This window comes from Nematolebias whitei, chromosome 15 (genome assembly GCF_014905685.2).
Source record: "Nematolebias whitei isolate Nwh7 chromosome 15, NemWhi1, whole genome shotgun sequence".
In the NCBI taxonomy this organism is placed as follows: Eukaryota; Metazoa; Chordata; class Actinopteri; order Cyprinodontiformes; family Rivulidae; genus Nematolebias; species Nematolebias whitei.
The window spans coordinates 35,336,126-35,357,018 of record NC_056512.1 but is presented as its reverse complement, the minus strand read 5'-3'; the positions used below and the strand labels follow the sequence as shown (position 1 = coordinate 35,357,018).

At 38.8% G+C, this 20,893-nt stretch overlaps 1 protein-coding gene across 1 annotated transcript in view; it reads right to left on the bottom strand.

The window, feature by feature from the left end:
• col5a3a (collagen, type V, alpha 3a) overlaps positions 1-20,893 on the bottom strand; it is a 37,857-nt gene that overhangs the window by 3,493 nt on the left and 13,471 nt on the right. The window contains exons 14-56 of the mRNA XM_037688569.1: positions 20,750-20,806; positions 20,400-20,453; positions 20,193-20,246; positions 20,010-20,063; positions 19,449-19,502; positions 19,137-19,190; positions 18,709-18,753; positions 17,650-17,703; positions 17,444-17,488; positions 17,188-17,241; positions 16,748-16,792; positions 16,380-16,433; positions 15,740-15,784; positions 14,032-14,085; positions 13,468-13,512; positions 13,280-13,333; positions 13,083-13,190; positions 11,795-11,848; positions 11,412-11,465; positions 11,269-11,313; positions 11,040-11,093; positions 10,717-10,761; positions 10,563-10,616; positions 10,428-10,481; positions 10,170-10,223; positions 9,977-10,084; positions 9,577-9,666; positions 9,323-9,376; positions 9,036-9,143; positions 8,655-8,762; positions 8,510-8,563; positions 7,771-7,824; positions 7,573-7,680; positions 7,432-7,485; positions 3,955-4,008; positions 1,638-1,691; positions 1,472-1,525; positions 1,284-1,391; positions 1,139-1,192; positions 1,006-1,059; positions 810-863; positions 326-379; positions 91-198 (exon numbers count right to left, since the gene is read on the bottom strand). Of these exons, the coding sequence (XP_037544497.1) occupies positions 91-198; positions 326-379; positions 810-863; positions 1,006-1,059; positions 1,139-1,192; positions 1,284-1,391; positions 1,472-1,525; positions 1,638-1,691; positions 3,955-4,008; positions 7,432-7,485; positions 7,573-7,680; positions 7,771-7,824; positions 8,510-8,563; positions 8,655-8,762; positions 9,036-9,143; positions 9,323-9,376; positions 9,577-9,666; positions 9,977-10,084; positions 10,170-10,223; positions 10,428-10,481; positions 10,563-10,616; positions 10,717-10,761; positions 11,040-11,093; positions 11,269-11,313; positions 11,412-11,465; positions 11,795-11,848; positions 13,083-13,190; positions 13,280-13,333; positions 13,468-13,512; positions 14,032-14,085; positions 15,740-15,784; positions 16,380-16,433; positions 16,748-16,792; positions 17,188-17,241; positions 17,444-17,488; positions 17,650-17,703; positions 18,709-18,753; positions 19,137-19,190; positions 19,449-19,502; positions 20,010-20,063; positions 20,193-20,246; positions 20,400-20,453; positions 20,750-20,806 (2,676 nt within the window). The remainder of the gene's footprint in view (positions 1-90; positions 199-325; positions 380-809; positions 864-1,005; positions 1,060-1,138; positions 1,193-1,283; positions 1,392-1,471; positions 1,526-1,637; positions 1,692-3,954; positions 4,009-7,431; positions 7,486-7,572; positions 7,681-7,770; positions 7,825-8,509; positions 8,564-8,654; positions 8,763-9,035; positions 9,144-9,322; positions 9,377-9,576; positions 9,667-9,976; positions 10,085-10,169; positions 10,224-10,427; positions 10,482-10,562; positions 10,617-10,716; positions 10,762-11,039; positions 11,094-11,268; positions 11,314-11,411; positions 11,466-11,794; positions 11,849-13,082; positions 13,191-13,279; positions 13,334-13,467; positions 13,513-14,031; positions 14,086-15,739; positions 15,785-16,379; positions 16,434-16,747; positions 16,793-17,187; positions 17,242-17,443; positions 17,489-17,649; positions 17,704-18,708; positions 18,754-19,136; positions 19,191-19,448; positions 19,503-20,009; positions 20,064-20,192; positions 20,247-20,399; positions 20,454-20,749; positions 20,807-20,893) is intronic.

The window sequence follows — 20,893 nt, the reverse complement described above, 5'->3', positions numbered from 1 at the left end:
AAATAGTAAGGATTGCATCCATTCATCAGTCCTTATATGCTTAGTCTGTATTTAATAAATATTTAGCCTCTGTGGTTTCTTTGTACTTACCGCAGGACCTGGAATGCCTCGGAGCCCTTCTGGACCAGGCCTTCCAGGTGGTCCTTGAGGTCCTACTGGGCCTGTCTTTCCAATTAAACCTTGAGTTCCTGTAGCACCCTTCCGAGGAGAGGGACAGGGATTTAAAATAGTATGACATTATGGTATATGTACTGTATGTATATATATATATATATATATATATATATATATATATATATATATATATATATTGTTTTATCCTTACTTTGGCTCCTTTTATGCCTTGTTTTCCTTCTTTTCCTGAAGCACCAACATGACCCTGGGTAGAGACAGAAACATGTTCTAATAACTCAAAATAATAAAAGATCAAATGGTTATGTGGGTTTAATGGTCAATAGGGCAGCTATGGCTGAGTGGTTAGTGCAGTCGTCCTCCAATGGGAGAGTTGGGGGTTCGATTCCACCAGCAGACGTGTGTTGAAGTGTCCCTAGGCAAGACACTGAACCCCTCATTGCCTCCTATATGTGTCCCATTGGTGTATGAATGTGATCTAAAGCACTGATTAGTCTCTACGGATTCAGATTAGCTTTGTAGAGATATAGTAGAGTGCTGTATGAATGGATAAATGAGGACACAGGTTGTAGTGTAAAGAGCTTTGAGTATCTTGATAAGATGGAAAGGTGCTATGTAAGTACAGTCCATTTACCATTTAAACATGTTTTATGCCTATTCAAAAAGACAAATCTCACCCTTCGACCAGGTGGTCCTGGAGGACCGGGCTCTCCAGAGGCTCCTTGTGGTCCCTGCATGAACGGATAAATGTTAAAATAAAAACATCTTGTTGCTCAAAATCAAACATTGGACTTATAAGTCTTATAAGAGATTGTACACATATGCTTCAGGTGTCTAATGCAAATTTTTTAATCTATGTATATCTCTGCTTACTGCTTTCCCAAGTTCTCCACTATCCCCTTTAGGTCCAGGGGTGCCATCAACTCCCTGATTGAAGAAAATACATTGTAGAATAATTTTTGAGGTTAATGGTAGATTAGATAAATATTAAATAAATGAACCTTACATTGGCACCTGGTTCTCCAGGAGGCCCTAAATCTCCAGGAAATCCAATGGGACCCTGTGAAGAAAAACAGAGTTAAAAACAATCATAAATGGCATTTAAAGCCGAAGTGGCTTGAAAACAAGATATTGTCATTAATTTTATTCACAAGGTTGCCCTTGGGTCCATCTTCTCCTGGAGAACCTCTGGTTCCAGGAGGTCCAGCTGTTCCAGGGGGGCCAGAGTCACCCTTCTCCCCTACATCACCTTTAGCCCCCTGGAGCACAAGCAAATATAAATAATCCTGATGGAGAAGAGTAAAAGACGAGCAGTACAAACCAAGACAACGTTACTCACAGGAGGACCAGGCTCTCCAACTGTTCCAGGGTCTCCTGCTTCTCCATCCTCACCCTGACAGAGAGGAAACGTTTGATGGCATGAAACACGTGCACGCTGAAGCTCCAAGACTCTGTATAAACGTCCATCATTGTACTGAATATGCACAGTGACATGATTTGCTGACCTTCTCTCCAACAAGTCCAGGCTGCCCAACTCCACCAGACGAACCAGGTGGGCCCTGTGTCAGAGGAGGAGAGAGAGAAAGGCTTTAACTAAAACAAGGGCAGGTTTTAAATATTCATTTGCTTTCCAAAAATCTGATTCTGCAGTATTTTTTATTTGCTTGCCAACAGCTTTGCTCACAAAACGCTAAAAGTGGAACAAAATGGTCTCATTAGAAGGAATTATTGCTTCAGTCCTGGGTGAGGGTATTGTCTACATCACGGATGGGTTGACTCCGTTTTCTGTATTTTAGTCAGGTTGCCTGTTTGTGCATGTGCATTTATATATTTGTTGATCCATGCACTGTACCTTGATGTTGAACCGTGTACCTTGAGATGAAATTGGGTAAACCCTATTTTAGAAGAATGCAGGTACACGGTAGATTAACAAATCCATTCACTACCCCTGAATCCCTGCTGTGAACTGCTTTTTCAAGTCTAAGCCATTTTGTTGTTTTCCTCTGTTCTTGTATCTATCTATTTATAGATTCAACCATCACTGCAGTGCTATATGTCTATACTTCCCGTGATGAAGAGCTAGCGTGAGGCTCAAGCTTTCTGCAGCTGACTGCTGAATAATTGAGCAATATGAGAGGCTGCAGAGGGACAGCCATTACTAGAGGTAAATATAACTGCCTCTCTGGGATAATAGTCCAATACTTCTTAATGATTCATGGAGCAGTAAATATAACTCTTTCACAGGGATTACATTGTGATACTAATTAATAATTCACATTTCAAAAGCAGAGGAAGGCCTGTGGCAATACATGCTCAAGGAGGTTGAAAATATAAATTAGTAGTAAGTTAAACAAGCAATTGTACGGATATCTGGATAACATTAGTGTGTGAATGTTTATGAAGCTATTGTGATCCATTTTTCTTCTATATGTTTTTTGGCACAATTCTCGTCCTGCAGAGTTCAAGATATTTTAATAAATCATATATCAAAATGTTCAGCTCTTCCAGGACCATCCTGATGTGACTTTTGGTATAGGTGCAAGTTTAGCTTTTTGAAATATTTAGCCTTTTCTGCTGATTTTTTTCTCTCATAGAAAATGAATTGAGCTCATTTTACATCCTTCAAATCTTTAGATGTGTTTAAAACTTTTTATTGCTCCTTTCACATTTTGTTCTGGTTCAGCTTCTTTCTGCTTCCTCATGCAAATTTAAACATTTTTCAGCTGTTTATGCTAATTTCATCTTGTTATGCTCCTTTCAGCGTCTTTTCTGCTAGTTTCAGCTTTTTCTGCTATTTTGACTACTATTCAGCTGTTTTATACAAATTTTAGCCTTTTCAGCTAATTCCACTTTTTTTTTTAACTCATTTCAGCTCTTTCCACTTCCTTCTGGCAGTTTAAGCTTCTTTCTACCTTTTCAGACACTTTTTAGATTTTTTTTTGTTGTTGTTGCTAATGTAAGCTTTTTTTTAGCTGTTTTCCTAATTTTTGTGCTCATTTAAACCTAATTCAGCAAATATGTGGTATTTTGATTTCTTCTGCTAATTTAGGCATGTTCTTTCATTTCAGCTACATTTCAGCATGCTTTTTTTTTTTTAGCTAATTTCAGCTGTTTTCTCAGTAACTTCTTCTGCAATAAGCATTCACACTGCATTTTCACAGGAAATGCAATTTCTCTAGTTTTAATTAGGAGTGTTCTTATGAAATTTTAAAGGACTGCACTAACATTACCTAAAAACATTACTACTAGGCTCTTCCATCGTTTGCACCCTTTCAAAACTGATTTTTAGATGATTTTGAAATATAAAAGTTCACTAAATGAATGACCAAGCCCTGATTATTTACATTCGATTGACAAATCAGAAAAATAAATAAAACACAGTTTGAAACTTCAATAATCTGCATAAAAGTACACAGATATTAGGCTAAATCTCAGGCTGATATTAAGCAAAATTATGCACATTTATCTGTTATGACAGATAGTTTTAATACATGGAAATTATAATTATGCAGAAATGTGTTACCAAATAGAATGATGCATGTTGGTGCATTTATTAGTCCAACTACCAGAATACAAATTATGTACCACTGAAACGGTTTTGTGAAGAATCATATCTTTAACCAAACATTTGCGTATGTGCTGTGAACACGCATAAGAAAAACATGTTAATATAAACAACAATAAAACACAAGATGATTTTCATATTTACGAGTACATGGGGGTTCTGTTTGCTTTCCATATAATGAAGCTGTGATACCAGCAACACCATCATTTTATTCCTAATACTGGATAGTTAAAAAAAATGTACAAGTTGCATTGTACCTCGGCACCAGTGGGTCCCTGAGGGCCTCGTGGGCCATGCTGTCCTGGAGGTCCCTGAGAAGAAAGAAATTGCATAATTTTTATTACGATAACATAAAACATTTAGAGTTTCAAAATGAATGCGAGTTGGAACCTTCAAAATGAAATAAAAGTTCGATGTCAGCCAACGCCAGATTGCTTATGCAGTGGCCCTATTACCAATGATTATTATTACACTGACATGATGAAGATGCTCAGACAGGTCATTACCCTCAATATGACACAGATTCTGACTCCTTCTTTTCACCTCCCACTGCCTCTCTTATTAACAATTATTAATAAGAAATCTCTGGCCTGTGATATGCATAAGCATACTCTCTCAGCCAGAGATGACATGTGATTTGACTCGTCGCCTATGCAGCTTGAGAGCACCAAGCAATTAATCCTAACAGTACTTGGCTTCGGTTTCAGTTGAGTTGCTGTTGAGCCATGTTGTGAATCACTCTGAAGTCTTGCAGGGAACCTTGTGTTGTAAAGACACTGAAACAGAGAGACAGACAAAACTGCCCAGAGAGAGATTGTGTGGAACTGGAAGAAGCATGCCCTTCTGCAGAGACTCCAGTGTTAGAGGGGAGAACTCTGTGATCCGCAACACTGACGCATGCATAAAACTTTCCTACTGTGTCCTGAGCATCTCTCCTCTCTTCCGCCTTTTGTTTTGGCTCCGTTTTAATGCATTCGCTTCCTAATCTGACTGTGAAGAAGGGGAGCTATTGTGAAGCTTGTTGAGCGTGCGTTCATGGCTGACAGCGTTGTGAGATGACTGTCACAAAGAAGGGTGCTCATTAGAGCGCCATGGCTGAGGCTAATCTGATTAGCAGCTGTCACACCATCTTCCTGTTCACAATGAGTGCCCTGCCTCTTCCTTCCACTTCATTGCTTCACTATCTCCTTTCTGTCACTACTTTTTTAAAAATCGGTTTCCTTCCTTCCGCACTCACAGCTATCATGTTCATTCGCTGGGCTCATCATTTTTGCACGTGAAATTGTGGATTTTTACGACTCACGAGCCACAAAACTCTATCATGCATGGTTAAAAATGTGCTGACGTTATTGAAGGTTTGAATGTCCATGTCAGGTTTTTGCCTCTCTATAATAGGATAAGAGAAATAGAATTAAAAGAATGGCCATGCCACAAAAACAACAACCAAAAAAAAACCCACTTGTATAAAACTCCCCGTTAAGGATGGAGTAGAAATGGCATCTTCAAAACTTCAACGTCATAAAATTAATCAAGTGTTACCCATGCGATTATGGTGCCTTCAACAATTTCTTTCTTAATTTGTCTTTAATCTTGCTGACTTCCTGGCATGACGTGCTGGGGTTTATTACACGGAGTAAAACCACAATTACTATTATTAGTTGCACCTGATATTTTTCGGTTATGACAAATCAAATTGTTTGCTTGGAAAAAAATGAATTTTATCACTGAACATGTTCATTTAAAGTGTTCTGCGTTACAGTAACTAATAAAGTAGGAAATCAGCTCTAAGCACAGGTTGGAGACAGAAAAGCATTTTGTGCACTTGTGCCATTTTCCATTGAACAGGTGTAAAACCTAGATGCTCTCTCTTTAGAATATCAGTCTGATAACAGGAGCTGAACAACACTGAGACTAATCACTGATTGGAGCAAACTCAGCTCCTTCCTAGAGACCACTGGAGACTGGGGGCAGTTAATGTTAATGATTACTAGTAGAAGAAAATGTTGGCTCATAAGTTTGACATTCAGCACAGCTGTCGCTAATTAACTAAATGCGTAGTACTAATCAAAGTTTAATAAGCTCAGGTGGAATGTCTGTGCACTACATACAGTTCACAGACTCTTTGTACTTTATTTACAGTGCAGGCAGTAAGAAGCAAACTGGGATTAATGGCTCAAACTTCTGGAGTTTGCTGCAAAGGTGGTTTACTTTTTATTGGGATGTTTCAAAATGGTGACTCAAGTTAGAAATCAATTGTGTTCCTGGGCAGGCTATGTTCCAGATGAGCAAACAGAAAATACTGAAACATGACCTGCTGACCAATTACTACTCTGGGAAAATAAGAAGGGGAGTAACAAACAAGTGCATGAAAAATCTTGCTGTGTTCCTGTCTCAACCTTTTGACTTTCCTTTACAAGCCTCCAAATAAAAATCCATATAGATTTTCAGCTAAATTGAGCTTCTGATCAATAATAATGTCTCACTATACCATAAAGCTTTGGTTCACAGTACACACTTTGAAATTACTGTTCAATTTTTTTTCCTGTCAATAAAATTACTGGATAATGAAAAAAAAAAAAGTTTTTGTTTCTTTTTTCTTACATTTCCACATTAAACAGTCTGTCTGTATTAACTTGTTTCAATGTACATTTGTGTGCCTCTTTCTAAACATTTTCAAATGATCAAATAAAGAAACAATGTCCTTTCCATCAAAACAAATTTTATCTTTGAAATTATGCTCATTCACCCTTTTAGTTAAAGTTTTTGTTTGTGTTTAATTGGTTTCAAGATCACCAGGGCTACAATTTAAAACTAGCAACGCCTTGCACTCTTTACATATACCCTAGAATTTATTGTTGATTTGCATTTATGTTTTTGCAACTTTATAAGTTGTCGGCTTTGTACTGGCTGTCTTGCATGCTTTACGTTTCTAAATATGTTGTTTTTGTTTGTATCTATGGTTTTGGACCCAGTTTTATATTTGTGATCTATCGTCTGCTACCAAAGCTGATGTATTATGTAACTCAAGATCTGCTTTGACTTAGTTGGAGACGAGACTACCGTATATAAAAATGAAACACAATCCCTGCATATCCAACAAAGTTAAGTCAGGTCTTCTGGACGGTTTCTTTTTGTTGAAACGTTTCGTCTTTCATCTAAAAGGCTTCATCAGTCCGAGGAGCTGCAACAAACTCAGCCTTATAAATAGCACCTTCTCGTAGTGGGTCAACCAGTTTGATGGTGTTCGGTTTTTTCTGGAGTCCGCCCTCTCCCCCGCCGACTCGTTTTTTTTATCGAGCATGAATCAGGATGTTTTGAACCACCTTTGGCCATGACTGAATCATGGAGGAGAGGACGGACTCCAGAAACCACCGAACACCATCAAACTGGTTGACCCACTATGAGACGGTGCTATTTATTAGACTGAGTTTGTTGTGGCTCCTCAGACTGATGAAGTCTTTTGGATGAAAGATGAAACATTTCACCAAAAAGAAACTGTCTAGATGACCTGACTTAACTTTTCTACCTGGATTACTGAGCATGAATCAGAAATCATTACATAACTTTTACTGTATTATTGTTTGTTACTTGCATTGTGAATTCTGGTGTACAAGAACAAACATGTTTAAAGATTAGTACCATGAAGCTCAGAGGGGGAACAAACTGAGCTGAGTTGTATTATCTGAAAACTTAGTGGCTTGTTCGAAGTGAGAAGATTGCTTGGCAGTGCTCACCATCAAACCAACATGACCACTCTCTCCTTTTTCTCCTGGTGGTCCTGGCATTCCCTACACAGTGACAAACATAAGGAGGAAATGGAGGTTTAAGTAAGATAACATGGCACTATGATCATTGGAGCTGAGAGCATATTTTACCTGTAGACCAGAGGGACCAGTTGGCCCCTTAAACCCCCTAGGTCCTTCATCACCTTTTGCTCCATACACACCCATTTGTCCACGAGGACCTGGCTCACCATCTGCACCCTGAAACATGCATAGATTTTTAACACTGCAAAAAACAAACAATTATTTAATAAGTTTTTTATGTTTAATATTCTGAGGAATGCTTCATACAGATGATCCTGGTTGGCCCACAGACCCTTGAATACCAACAGGTCCTGATGGTCCCTATAAAAACAAATGAACATTTGTATTCATCTTTACTCAGGCAAGAATCATTGACATTTATGGAAATACTGAATCAAATATCCCAGCATGCATCAGGACAAATATCCCAGCCTTTTCTTGATGGGAATTGAAGCCTGCAGGATCTGGTTTATGGGAGGAGCTATGATGTATTTTTGGAAGCCATGCCTGCACAGTAGGGATGTGAAACTTTAAGTTCTGCCAACTCCCTCACCCACAATCATAGTGTTGACTTTTTAAAACATGAAATAACTGATTACAGCTAAACATAGAAGAATCAACAAAGAGCAACAAGGTATTACCTACGGGAATCAACAAGAGTCAACACCTGGAAAAAAGAGGTGCATTTTTTTAATTTTAATAACACCAATGTCCTTGTTTATGTAAAGAACTGGTGTGGGTTAAACCCTGGTCTTGGACTATCCTGTGGGGACATTGTACCCACTCTGGCTTCAATTTTTGTGTTCCTGTATGATGTTAAATATTTCCTTAATGCCAATGGTAAGAATATAGTCATGCATTTCTTTACACTACAGAATCCATTGTCCAGACAACCAGTAATTACCATTAATTATCCAAAACAATTATAAGATATTATTCTCAACCTCTGAGTATTCACTGGTAATGATGTCAAGTTATAAGTATTCACATAAACGTGCATTCTTACAGCTTCTCCTTTGTCGCCTTTGCTGCCTTTCTGGCCGGGTCCTCCTGGCTCTCCCTACAAATTCAAATGAATGAAAATATGAACAATAGGGTTCAAGGATCAGCAAGAAACTTAAAATAAGATTTTCAATCTAGTCGTACTGTACCTTGTCTCCGTCCTCCCCAGGAGGTCCAGGCGATCCTGCAATCCCAGGCAGCCCTGTAGGTCCTGGTTCCCCATCACGCCCAGCTGGCCCCACAGCACCCTTCTCTCCCTAATGCACAGATGGGGAAACGGCACACATCCAGGCACTGCTGCAGCATGACAGATTGATTAATGGACTTTTATCAATGGGGAAAGTCACTTTCAGGAAATTAAACTTGATCACAATTTTTTTTCTTAATCTGTCTTTTGTTTTCTTTCTCATAATAACACATTCTAAAATGAGAGCGCATGTTGTTTATTTCACCCAGCAGAAGGAGGTGAGGGTGCACCATGTGTATGTGTCAGTGACAACAGTGAAAATTAGCAATTCTCCAAATCTTACTGGCTCGCCTTTCTCTCCAGTAGGCCCAGCAGGACCAGTGCTGCCTGGCCGTCCTGGCTGGCCAATGGCACCAGCTGGCCCAGCGGGACCCCTCTCTCCTGTGGCACCCTGGAAATAGAAGAATATGAGAGGTGAAGCAAGTATATCGCATGAATCACACTTTTATTTAATGCAGTGGTCACGATGACTGATCGCCATGGAAACAGTCCACTTTTAGAGTCCTAGCACCCTATGTGACATGAACATAAAGCGGGACATGGTATAGGAAACTACAAAATTACACTTACAGTAGATCCTGCCACACCAGGTAAGCCTTCTCCTCCCTTTAGACCTGGAGGTCCCTGAAAAGAACAGAAAAGAAAAAAAACATCACTAGTGCAATCAAATCACACATGCTTTGTATACCATCAAACTATTTTGGTATAAAACACATACACAAATTCTGTCTGCTTTATTTTAACCTTAATCAAAAGTGTACATTTGATTAGTTTTAGATATTAAAAGAAGGTGAGGATTTAAGGTGTCCTGAAATCTGTGTTACCGCTGCACCAGGAGTCCCTCTGCTCCCTCTGAAGCCTTTAAGCCCAGGAGGTCCATTCTTTCCTGTGATTCCTGGTGGACCTGGATCTCCCTAGAACCCACACGAGCACACACATGTAATTAGATAAACAGCCAGTAGCCAGTGAATAGAAGGACCTTACGCAGTCATAAATCACACAAACCAGCAAGTCACACTAAGCAGGAACATTTATCTTTATGAGTCACAATACACTCAACAGCATGAGGTTTCTTCTGTTATTTATTGGCAAATTAGAGATCAGGATTAGACCCAGGAGATAAGATATTCAGACAGAGCTGAGAGAGTACTTGCACTTTATCTAAGCATATTAATGATGAACACAGGGGATTATGATTCTGACATTAGAATAAAAAGCACTCACCTTGGCACCCTCTTTTCCTGCAGTTCCTGGTAAACCATGCTCACCTGGTGGTCCTGGCGCACCTGGATGACCTCTATCTCCAGCTGGCCCTGTCTCACCAGTTTTCCCCTGAAAACATGCCGAGTACGCAACATGTACTATGTAACAAATATAAAATATTTCAATGTGACGTGACCTTGGTCAGTCCTCTCACCTGTGGTCCAACAACTCCTGGTGGACCAGGAGGTCCATTCTTTCCTTGAAAGCCCTGGAGAAAAAGACAAGTGAGCCTTCTGACCTTCAGTTAAGACAAGTGGATTGGGTATGTACAGATATCTTCCTCTTTGCAGTTATGACAGTATTTTCATTGGATTCAGTGGAATATGTTGACATTATTTGCTGTGAATGTACACTCATAGTTAAAATTATAACTTTATTTACTTTGTAGTGACATTTTTAAAAAGTGACTCACTGGTTCTCCTCTCTGACCTGGATGTCCTGGTAATCCATCCTTTCCAGGTGGACCCTGAAAACAGCGCTTTTCTTACATAACTAACAAACTCAGTTTGACCAATCGTTAACGTAAATGTTAGCAAGACATACTCACATTAGGTCCTTTAGGCCCTGGTTCACCATGCCCACCCTGTGCTCCTTGAGGACCCTAGAAAACAAGAACTCGGGTTTTTCAGCTTATACTACAAAAGTGTTTGTCGGGTTTATTTTTATTTGCATGACTTACTACACAGTAATCAAAAGATTACCTGGTCTCCAGGAGCTCCTGGAGGACCATCTTGACCAGCAGAACCCTACAAGGGAAGGCAAGAAATCCAACTGAACAGAAAACACACTAAGATTTTTTGGCTTTGTTGACTGCCAGCAAAGCTTTAGCTTCCACAAGTTGGATTTTGAGAGTGTGAATATAAACTGAAGCACCCCCCTGCCAAACAGTTGCTTCTCTCTGTGCCAGATGGCCTGTCATCTGAAGTGAAATGCAACAACCAGTTTCATCTCAGCCGATGCATTCATTCATACTCTATGAGGCAGCCAGGTGTGTTTATGTGTTAGTTTCTGTCACCAAGCTCACCTTTTCTCCAGGCTTTCCAGTTGGTCCCTTTGGCCCTTTTCCTCCCCGTGCTCCCTATAAGAGAACAAACAGCTGTCTGGTTAGCATATGTACAAAGAACTGAGAAAATAAATCCAGTAGAGACCTGATAGTCTGGCTTCCTTCCACACGTTGTAAACTGGCAGTACATAATTAGACACAACGTTGCTTTGCATATTGCAGGAACGTAGTGAGTGTCCAGCATACTCACATTAGGACCTCGTTGACCCCCTGGACCTGGCGTACCAGCTGCACCCTGCATTGCAAAGGTCAATGATTATTTATCACTTAGCTTCTTTTACTGGTTGTACTGTGTACAATGTTTTGTAGACTAAAATGTCAGCACAGTCTTACCCTTCTTCCTTTCTCTCCCAGCATGCCGGCTACACCAGGGAAGCCAAGTGTTCCCTGCAGATGCAAGTAGAGGTTAATCAGCTTCAGCTCTCCATTTATCACATGGCACCCCCAATGTCCCATTAACTTATAATTAACTACTGTATCAATTTAAAGCAATTCCAATCCATGAGCTCAGCACAGCCCTAAATACATCATTCATCAACATGTAATACATTGATGTCACTAATGAACTATAAATAATTTTGCTTTTTTCAAATATGTCTTTTGTCATACTTTATTTTTGTCAGACAGAAAATAGTCAGGGGAAAGTTTTGCTGCTTAAAGCTCCAATAAAGGAAATTCCTCTGACTGCAACAGACCAGCTACAATGGTACAATTACCTTAGGACCTTGTCTTCCTGGGTAACCAGGTAAACCAGGCACACCAAGTTTGCCCTGCAAAGACAGCAACGCAAGAAATAAGTGTGACAAAGTTGAAGAAAACAGAGCAACCATTTTAGTGTGTTTTTTTTTTTTATTTAATTATAAAATTTCAATTATGCAATAACATAAGCAAACTGCTTTGTCTGTTCTGAATGAGCATACAATTATTGCTTATTTTAAAAAAACTAAATAGATTAATATTTATACTTGTCAGTGTTTCCATCTATCAGATGTGATCAGGAGTTTCTTTTATGTCATCTGAAATATTAGCCTCATATGCATGATTTTAAAACCAAAACCTGAATTAGAACTTGTGCTACTTATGTTTATTAAGGCAGGAATTTAAACAGAAGTTTAAATTATTGTTGTCGTATAACTTTTTTCCACTAGCCTGATTGTTCTTTCAATGCTCAACTTATTATGAAACATTTCTCTACTACTACTACTACTACTACTACTACTACTACTACTACTACTACTACTACTACTACTACTACTACTACAACAACTACTAATACTAATACTACTACAACTACTACTACTAGTAGTACTACTCCCACTACTACTACTACTACTACTACTACTACCACTACTACCACTACTACAACTACTACAACTACTGCTACTACTACCGCTGTTACTACCGCTACTACTACCGCTGCTACTACCACTACTACTACTACCGCTGCTACTACCACTACTACTACTACTACTACTACCGCTGCTACTACCACTACTACTACTACTACTACTACCGCCACTACTACCACTACTACTACTACTACCGCTACTACTACCACTACTATCACTACTACCACTACTACAACCACTACTACTACTACTAGTACTACTCCCACTACTACTACCACTACTACCACTACTACTACTACTAATACAATTACCACTACTACTATCACTACTATCACTACTATCACTACTACAACCACTATTACAACTAATATCACTACTACCACTACTACAACCACTACTTCTACTACTAGTACTACTCCCACTACTTCTACTACTACTACTACTACTACTACTATCACTACTATCACTACTACTACCACTACTACAACCACTACTACTACCACTACTATCACTACTATCACTGCTACCACTGCCACCACTACTACTACTACTAATACTACTACTACTACTACTACTACTACTACTACTACTACTACTACTAATAATAATAATAATAATAATAATAATAATAATAATAATAATAATAATAATATACCTTCTCGCCTGCTATTCCACCTTGTCCTGCATCTCCTACAGGTCCTGATTGACCCTTTAGCCCTTCTGGTCCATCCTCTCCACGAGGACCAGGAACTCCGTTATCACCCTAAAGTCAGAAATGAAAAGAAAAACAAGGTGACTTTGTTTACTTTATATAAAAATTCAAAAACTGAGGGAGTGAATAGAAATTTTCACCCTGTCTCCTTTGACACCCATGTCACCCTTTGGCCCTGGGAAGCCGTCTTCTCCCTATAATAAGAGGCAAATTCTGATGACTGCTTTTAAATCTCATCATTACAATCTAATTTGTGAAACATACTGGGAGCCAAAGTCCACAGTTTGACAGTCAGTGATAAAATAAAAGCTGTATCCGTTGTTCTCACTTTTTCTCCTTTGCTTCCTTTCAGACCTCTAACTCCATCTGCTCCCTGTAAAATAAAAGACAAAAAGCAACTTTGTAAAAATCTCAGGAAATTGTTCTCTTTTAAATTGCCTTGATTTCCCCTGTAAATACTTAAATATAAAACAGAGTGGTTATAAAGTGTAGTGATTTTTTGCTGACAAAACACTGTTTTGTTGTAGAGATTTTATTGGCCTTGAAATTAATGTATTACAACAGATTGTCATAAACGCAAGGCTTCACAAATCTTCACAAAATCAAGCCCTGTACAGAATTCATTTCACTTAGTCAATGAACTTTTATTCAAAATGGACCCCTGCACTGCTACACAAACAGTAACTGACTCTCTCTCAAGCAGATCAAATGTTTTCCATTACTGTTCTCAAAGGTCCTCCTGAGAACTGGGGTGCTCACTCACCTGTCAACTGTCAGTTATTGACTTGAACAGCTTGTCCATCAAAGGTAGACACAGGGGCAAAATACAGTGGACATGGGAATAAAGATATCAGTAAACAACATCTGAGATCACGGTGCATTTATGTCTCACCTTGACTCCACGAATGCCTGGATACCCAACAGGGCCCTGGATGCCAAGTAAACCCTACATTAAAAACATAATGGACAACAAAAGGATAATATTAATTTTAATATTTAAATATATTTAATTATTAATTTTAAGCAGCAGGGAAACAAAACATAACCGAGCTGAAATAAGCAATGCACCCAGTGACTGTGTTCCATCTTTTAAGGATGGGCAAAATGCAAAAGATTCTGATGAATACATGGCATGAACTTTAATGTCAATCCTTATTGGGAGTGAATGCACTGCTACAACAGAGTGACAAAATAAACTAGAGAAAGTGAATTTCCTGCAAAAATGCAGTGTGAATGCTTATTGCAGAATAACTTGCTGAAAAACAGCTGAAATTGGCTTAAGAACATGCTGAAATGTAGCTGAAATGACGAACTAGCTTAAAGTAGCAGAAGAAAGCAGAAAGAACACATATTGGTTGAATTAGGTTTAAATAAACAGAAATTAGGACAAAAAGTAGGAAATTAGCTAAAAAAGCTGAAATTAACAAAAATAGCTGAAAAGAAGCTGAAAAAGCAGAAAAGCGCTTAAACTTTCAGAAGGAAGTAGAAAAAGCTTAAATGAGTTCAAAAAAGGTGGAATTAGCTGAAACAGCAACAATTTATGTAAAAACAGCTAAATAGTAGCTGAAATAGCAGAAACTAAAAGGAAAAAGTGGAAACGAGCATAACAAGCTGAAATTAGCATAAAGAAGTTACTTTAGCCTGGAAGCAGCAGAAATACCACGAAAAACTAAAATTTTTCTGAAAACCGCTTAAATTAGCTAAAATATGCACAAAAAAAGGTAGGTAAAATAGAATAAAGAACATGTTTGTCCAATAGGCTGAAAGAAGCAGAAATGAGCACAAAAAATGGAAATTTTCTGAAAAATAGCTGAAATTACCACCCAAAAAATTTGCTGAAAAGTAGCTAAAAGAATGCAGAAAGAAGCTGAAATAACAAGAAGAAAGTGGAGAACGCTCATGTTTGCTGAATTGGACTGAAAAAATTTGAATGAGTGCAAAAAATGTGGAATTAGCTGATAATGCTTGCATTAGCAGAACAACAGCTATGAAATAGTAAAAAAAAAAAAAGCTCAAACTTGTGGAAATAAGCTGAAAGGAGCATAACAAGCTGAAATTAGCAGAGATGAGTTAGAAGAGACACAAAAATGTTGTAGTTAGCCGAAAGAATCTGAAAGGACCACAAAACTGCTGAAAAAACAGCTACAATTAGCTGAAAATAGCTGAAGTAAAGTTTAAATTTGCATAAGGAAGCTCAAAGAAGCTGAACCAGAACAAAATGTGAAAGGAGCAGTAAAATGTTGTTAACAGATCTAAAGATTTGAAGGATGTAAAATTAGCTCAATTCATTTCCAATGAGAAAAAAAAAATAGCAAGAAAGGCTAAACATTTCAAAAAAGCTAAAAGTGCACCAATACCAAAAGTCACTGCAGGATTGTCCTGAAAGGGATGAATGTTTTGATATACAAGTTGTTGAAATAGATTGAAAACTGTGGGGCGAGAATCGCGCTGAAATACATACGGAAGAAAAATGGATCACAATAGTGTGAATACTTCATCAGCATTCACACAATAAAACAATTAAATGAAACATGATTCAGCTGCTTTAAAATCTGATCTAAACCCCACTGAGGGTGAGCCTCTGACATGCAGTTACCCACTTGGATGCCTTTTTCTCCTGGGGGGCCCTCTCGTCCTGGGTGACCCTATAGCAAGAAAAACAAACATTACAATGCATGTGAACAGCTACAAATGCACCATTTTCATATCTCTCCCTAACAGAATTTTCTGAATGCAATTAACAAATGAGAAAAGTGTCACAGAGTGAAGAAGCACCTTCAGGTATCATTGTGACACAAAGCTCTGCAGAACAATGTGAAGAGCCCTATGTGAAACTCATACAAATGTGTTTGACTCCACTGAAAAATTAATTCCTTGAGATGAGAAAAGCCTCCATGTAAGAAGATCTGTAGTCCTCATTTTAAAATGTCAGTCTGCTTCGGATCAACTCTGGAAACGCCTCAGGTGAAGAAAAAAAAACTACATAAAATGTAAGTTGGCAAATTCAGTTCATTCAGTTGCATTTAATTAGATTCAGGATTTCACGTGTGAGCAGACAGACATGTGTGTGCATGCACTGAAGATATTCAGCATGCTAAACTGTATGGAATCGTGTCTGAATTTACTATCTTTTTAGATAACTGATGAAGATTTGTTTCACGTGGCATGTTTGAATAAAGATCTGGGTCACATGTGCATTTGCACTGAAACACTTGTGTTTGTGTATCTGTTGTAACTTACCGGAGGACCATCAACACCTAATAGTCCTTGTATGCCTTGTTTACCCATAGGACCCTGTAGGAGACAAAAGGAGGGAGTAATATTAAACACTGTTGGATGTACATTTGTAACTAAGCATACATTTGGATGTTGTATGTATTTTGTTGTTGTTGCATTATAGCAGGCACCAGCTTAGGCTGTTTTGTCTGCAATGCCTGTGTGTGTTTGCAGAGTATTGATTTCCTGTCTCCCTTCGTCTTGCCTGAATGCTAGCCAGAAGAGGCTGGTTCATACTGTCTTGCTTGGCTTGCTTCCTCTAGGTGTGTGATGACAGATGTCAACAGGTCACAGCTTTATTTCTCAAATTAAGTAAGAGACATGCCACCTACCTTCTCTCCTGGCAGTCCAATAGGACCCTGAGGACCGGGAAAGCCCTGAACCAAAACAAAGCATCAATCAGATTAGGTGTTACACGAATGCAAAGTGGCTAGTAGCCCAGATTTTGCTTGGATCTGCAGTATATGTGTTTAAATGAGGCGTTTCTGAGTCATAAATGTAACAGGGTGGTTAGGTGCACTGTTAAAATGCTTGTAAACAGCAAATATGATTCATGTTGCTTTCCAGGAATGGTTGTCTAAGCTGCAGATTAAAAATGACAAATGTAGTCAAATTAAGAATCTAAATGAGAAACTACAACCACATACCAACAAATGTGAAAATGTGCCTCTAACTGTTCAGTTTATATTGTATATTTCAGGACCTGAGCAGTGTAATGAATTGAATAAATCTATTTGCAAAAGGAAGCTGTGTTTCACTGTATGTATAGTACCTGTGCTCCTGGATTTCCTTGTTGACCTGGGGGCCCTATTTCTCCAGATGGGCCCTAAAAACAAAAACAAAGCTACTAACTCTTTGTACACATATTCTTTATCCCAACCAAATGTCTGATTTTCAGTTTCAAAGACTTGATTTTCACTAATAGTCTCATGTCTTTAAATATGTAAGGGCTTAAGCCCCTACACATTTTTTATAATTGATAATTGATGACTGATAAATAATACACAAATTTGTACAAAAAGACTGACCAGGTTACCCTTTGACCCTTGAACTCCATCTGTTCCACGAATCCCCTAAAATAATAGACAGATAAAAAATTGGATTTTAATAAATTATGCTTGGACAGTCCAGAAGCCTTTTTGTTTATCTTCAAAGGCTGAATAATGTTTCTGTGCTTTTGGATTTGAAGACTCTCGATGGTTTTGATCTTTTCATCAAGGTGATGTTGACTCACCGCTTGTCCAGGTGCCCCGGGTGGCCCCCTTGGCCCAACTAGACCTCGTGGACCCTGGAGAAAAGAAACAACACAGCACAGAGTCAGCATCTAACCTGCATTCATGATGAGACTGAATGAGAGTAGAATACTAAACTATAAATGAAAACAAAGGAGTGGGCGAAAATGAAAAACAGCAAGAGACTGCCAGTGTATTTCAATGCTTGTGCAGGGCTGTTTCTGTGCGCTCACTATGAAGCCTGTGCTAGCCCATCGGTGCGAATGTGTTTGTGTCAGCTTGTCACTTTGTAGGCTGGCCAAGCCACCTGTTCCAAATCCACATCTGTGATCTCCTGGGAGGTGATTGATATGGAAATATAATCATTCAGGCCAAGACTTTTTATCTTTCACCTTGCCGACACTTTCTTCCTCCCTTTTTAACTCCATCTACCTCCGCTCGTTCACCCCATGCCAAATTTCTGTCTGGTGTTTTGTGTTCTGCTGTAACACTTTCCCCATCCATCTCTGCTTCTCATCACAACTGCTAGCATCTTTCATTTCCAATGTTTCTGTGGTTTGTCTTGAGTTTTTTTTTTTTTTTCATTTTGTTTTTGTTTGTTGTTGTTTTTTACGAGGCTTATAGCAACTCTATTTCCTCAAGCTCTGAGAAGTGTATTTGGAGTGACAGAACCCTGCTGAGGTCGAACCTCACCAACTGGGAGATAGACAGAGAGTGAGTCATAACTGATTAACCAGAATTCACAGCAGATGCACAAAAAAAAAAAAAACAATGACAGCATCTTCGGCTGTGGTTTAAACTTCAGCTTCACTGGAAGCTGGCCAGAATTTAGAGAAGTATGTGAAAATAGACAGATTTATGACGGCAGAAACGGAAGACTAAATATGTATTTTTCTTTCAATGGATTTTTTATGTCATAATGCAAATGGCTACTGTAGCAGCACCAAGAAAAAGGACTTGTGTTACTATATTTGTTTGTTTGTTTTTCATGAAAAGTATGATGTGAGGCATCCATGCACAGCACAAGGAAATATTGTATTCTTCCACATTCGGATACTTACAGGTTCACCTGGTTGCCCTCTTGGTCCGACAGGTCCATCAGATCCCTAAAATACACAGCAGGGAGAGGAGATTCATAATCTCCTAGAATTTATCTATGAAAATCCATCAATAAATAAATGCACTGTAAGACAGCCTGCATAGATTGACACCGTATTGAGAGAGTTTATAATGTTCACATTTTTAAATAAATTGCATCCATTTTGCAAGCTGAGTAAACTCAAGCCAGCACAGCAGAGGTAATAATGCAGGTATTCACGACTTCTTTTCATTAAAGCTTGCTTGGATCTGTGCTCTGTTACAATCCGGTTTATAAAATCAATTTACTGATCTGAAAATCACTTTTATTGTAAAGATAAAAAAATAAAATCGTAGTGAAGTGTGTTTTCTGTAGACTTACTTACTTGTTGGGGGGGAATAGTGCACTCACCTTTTCTCCTTGCTCTCCAACAGGCCCTAGAGGACCAGGCCTTCCTCTGTCCCCCTACAAGATAAAAGCATTAGCCATAAACATGAAGACTTTTTACAGTGCCTTGCTACGGCAGAGGTGTATCAAGCAGATGCTTTTAGTGTACCCTTACGTCACAGAAAGCACAGCAATCATCCTAATCATAATATGCAAATAAACATCTGCCATATGATTTGTAAAGAATTCATGCACGTCATGTTCAGATGTAAACGCCTGAAAGACTGCATAAACACTAAATACAGTGACGACGTCAAATTACCAAATCAAACTCACTATGTGTCCCTTGTTTCCTGGGAGACCTGGCAGACCGTCAAAGCCTCTGTCACCCTGAAGCGTTAAAGAGAAACAAGTGCATTAACCTCTAATATACACACACATAAACACACACACCGTCACATGCCATGGTGTGTAAAACATTAGCACAATTGTAGTTAAAGCCTCCCCTGGTAGAGCCTCCCATCTGCTCTGAGTGGGTCTTGGAGGAGAAACATTTAGATTAGCTGTAGGTCTGTTAAAATGTTGCTTTGGCTGATAAAGACTGTTCAGTCAGAACCAGCATCAGGGGGACTCTGATTTAGTTAGTAAGATATTTCTGTAGCTGTTATACGTTGAGTTGCCTCGTTGTCAATACCATGTAATAAGCTGTGGGCTGCACAGTACCCAAAGGTTTACAATTGCAAGAGGAGATAGTTGATTATTGTGGAAGACAATTCTGCACAAACACAGATAATATTGCTGAGTTTACGGCCTGCAAAGGCCTTACCGATTAACTGTAACAAAAAAATCAGTGGGTTCTGGGCGAAGCGCAGCACAGTGAGATCTGTTAGCGCTTACCTTTGTGCCCGTTTCACCTGGAGATCCACGACCTCCGTCTACACCTGCGCGTCCCTGCAAAACACTCAGCCCAGTTAATATAGGTTCTGCTTTACAGTACATTAAGCACAGCATGGGTTTTATTTCGGTATGCATATGGAATATTTTTCAGCTTGGAACCTCTCATTATTCAAGATAGCTCACCCTCTTGCCTGGCTTTCCATTAATCCCAGGGGGGCCTGGCAAACCACGAGGCCCCTATGTATGTAAAAATCAAAAATAAAGACAAAAGAAATGGGAAAGATGTGAAAAGATGGACAAGAAGGCAAAAGAAAATCAATATGCTGTTGTTTTAAAAAAGAAATGTGATGGAAACTAAACGTGATGTAGAAATAAATAGTGCAGTCTTACAGAGGGACCGTTTTCTCCCAGGTCACCCTTTGGCCCAGATGGACCCCGAACACCCTATAAAAATTTAAAAAATAACCACAATTTTACTTGACCAGGCTAAATACAAAGTACTAATGTGCTGATAACAAACCATCTAAAATACCATCTTAATGTAATATTTGTACATTTCTTAAGTTTTTCCAAAACTAAGTAAAGTCATATGTGAAAGCAGTACACAGTGAGCATGGATAATGATGAGGTGAGGTTACGAGGTCAAAGAGAAAGGAGAGCATATAAAAATGGCAGTAATGAGGTTGGAGGTATCCTTGGGGTATGGTACAAATATGGTCTGAGCCAGAATAGTTCCTTACCACCGGGCCTGGTCGTCCTGTAAGACCCAATGGACCTGGAGGTCCCTGAAGTGACATCTGAAAGAAAAACACACCGTGAACATAATTTTTCACTTTTATGTGTAATAAAATAACCCTCATGAAGCATAAACTTACTCTTTGACC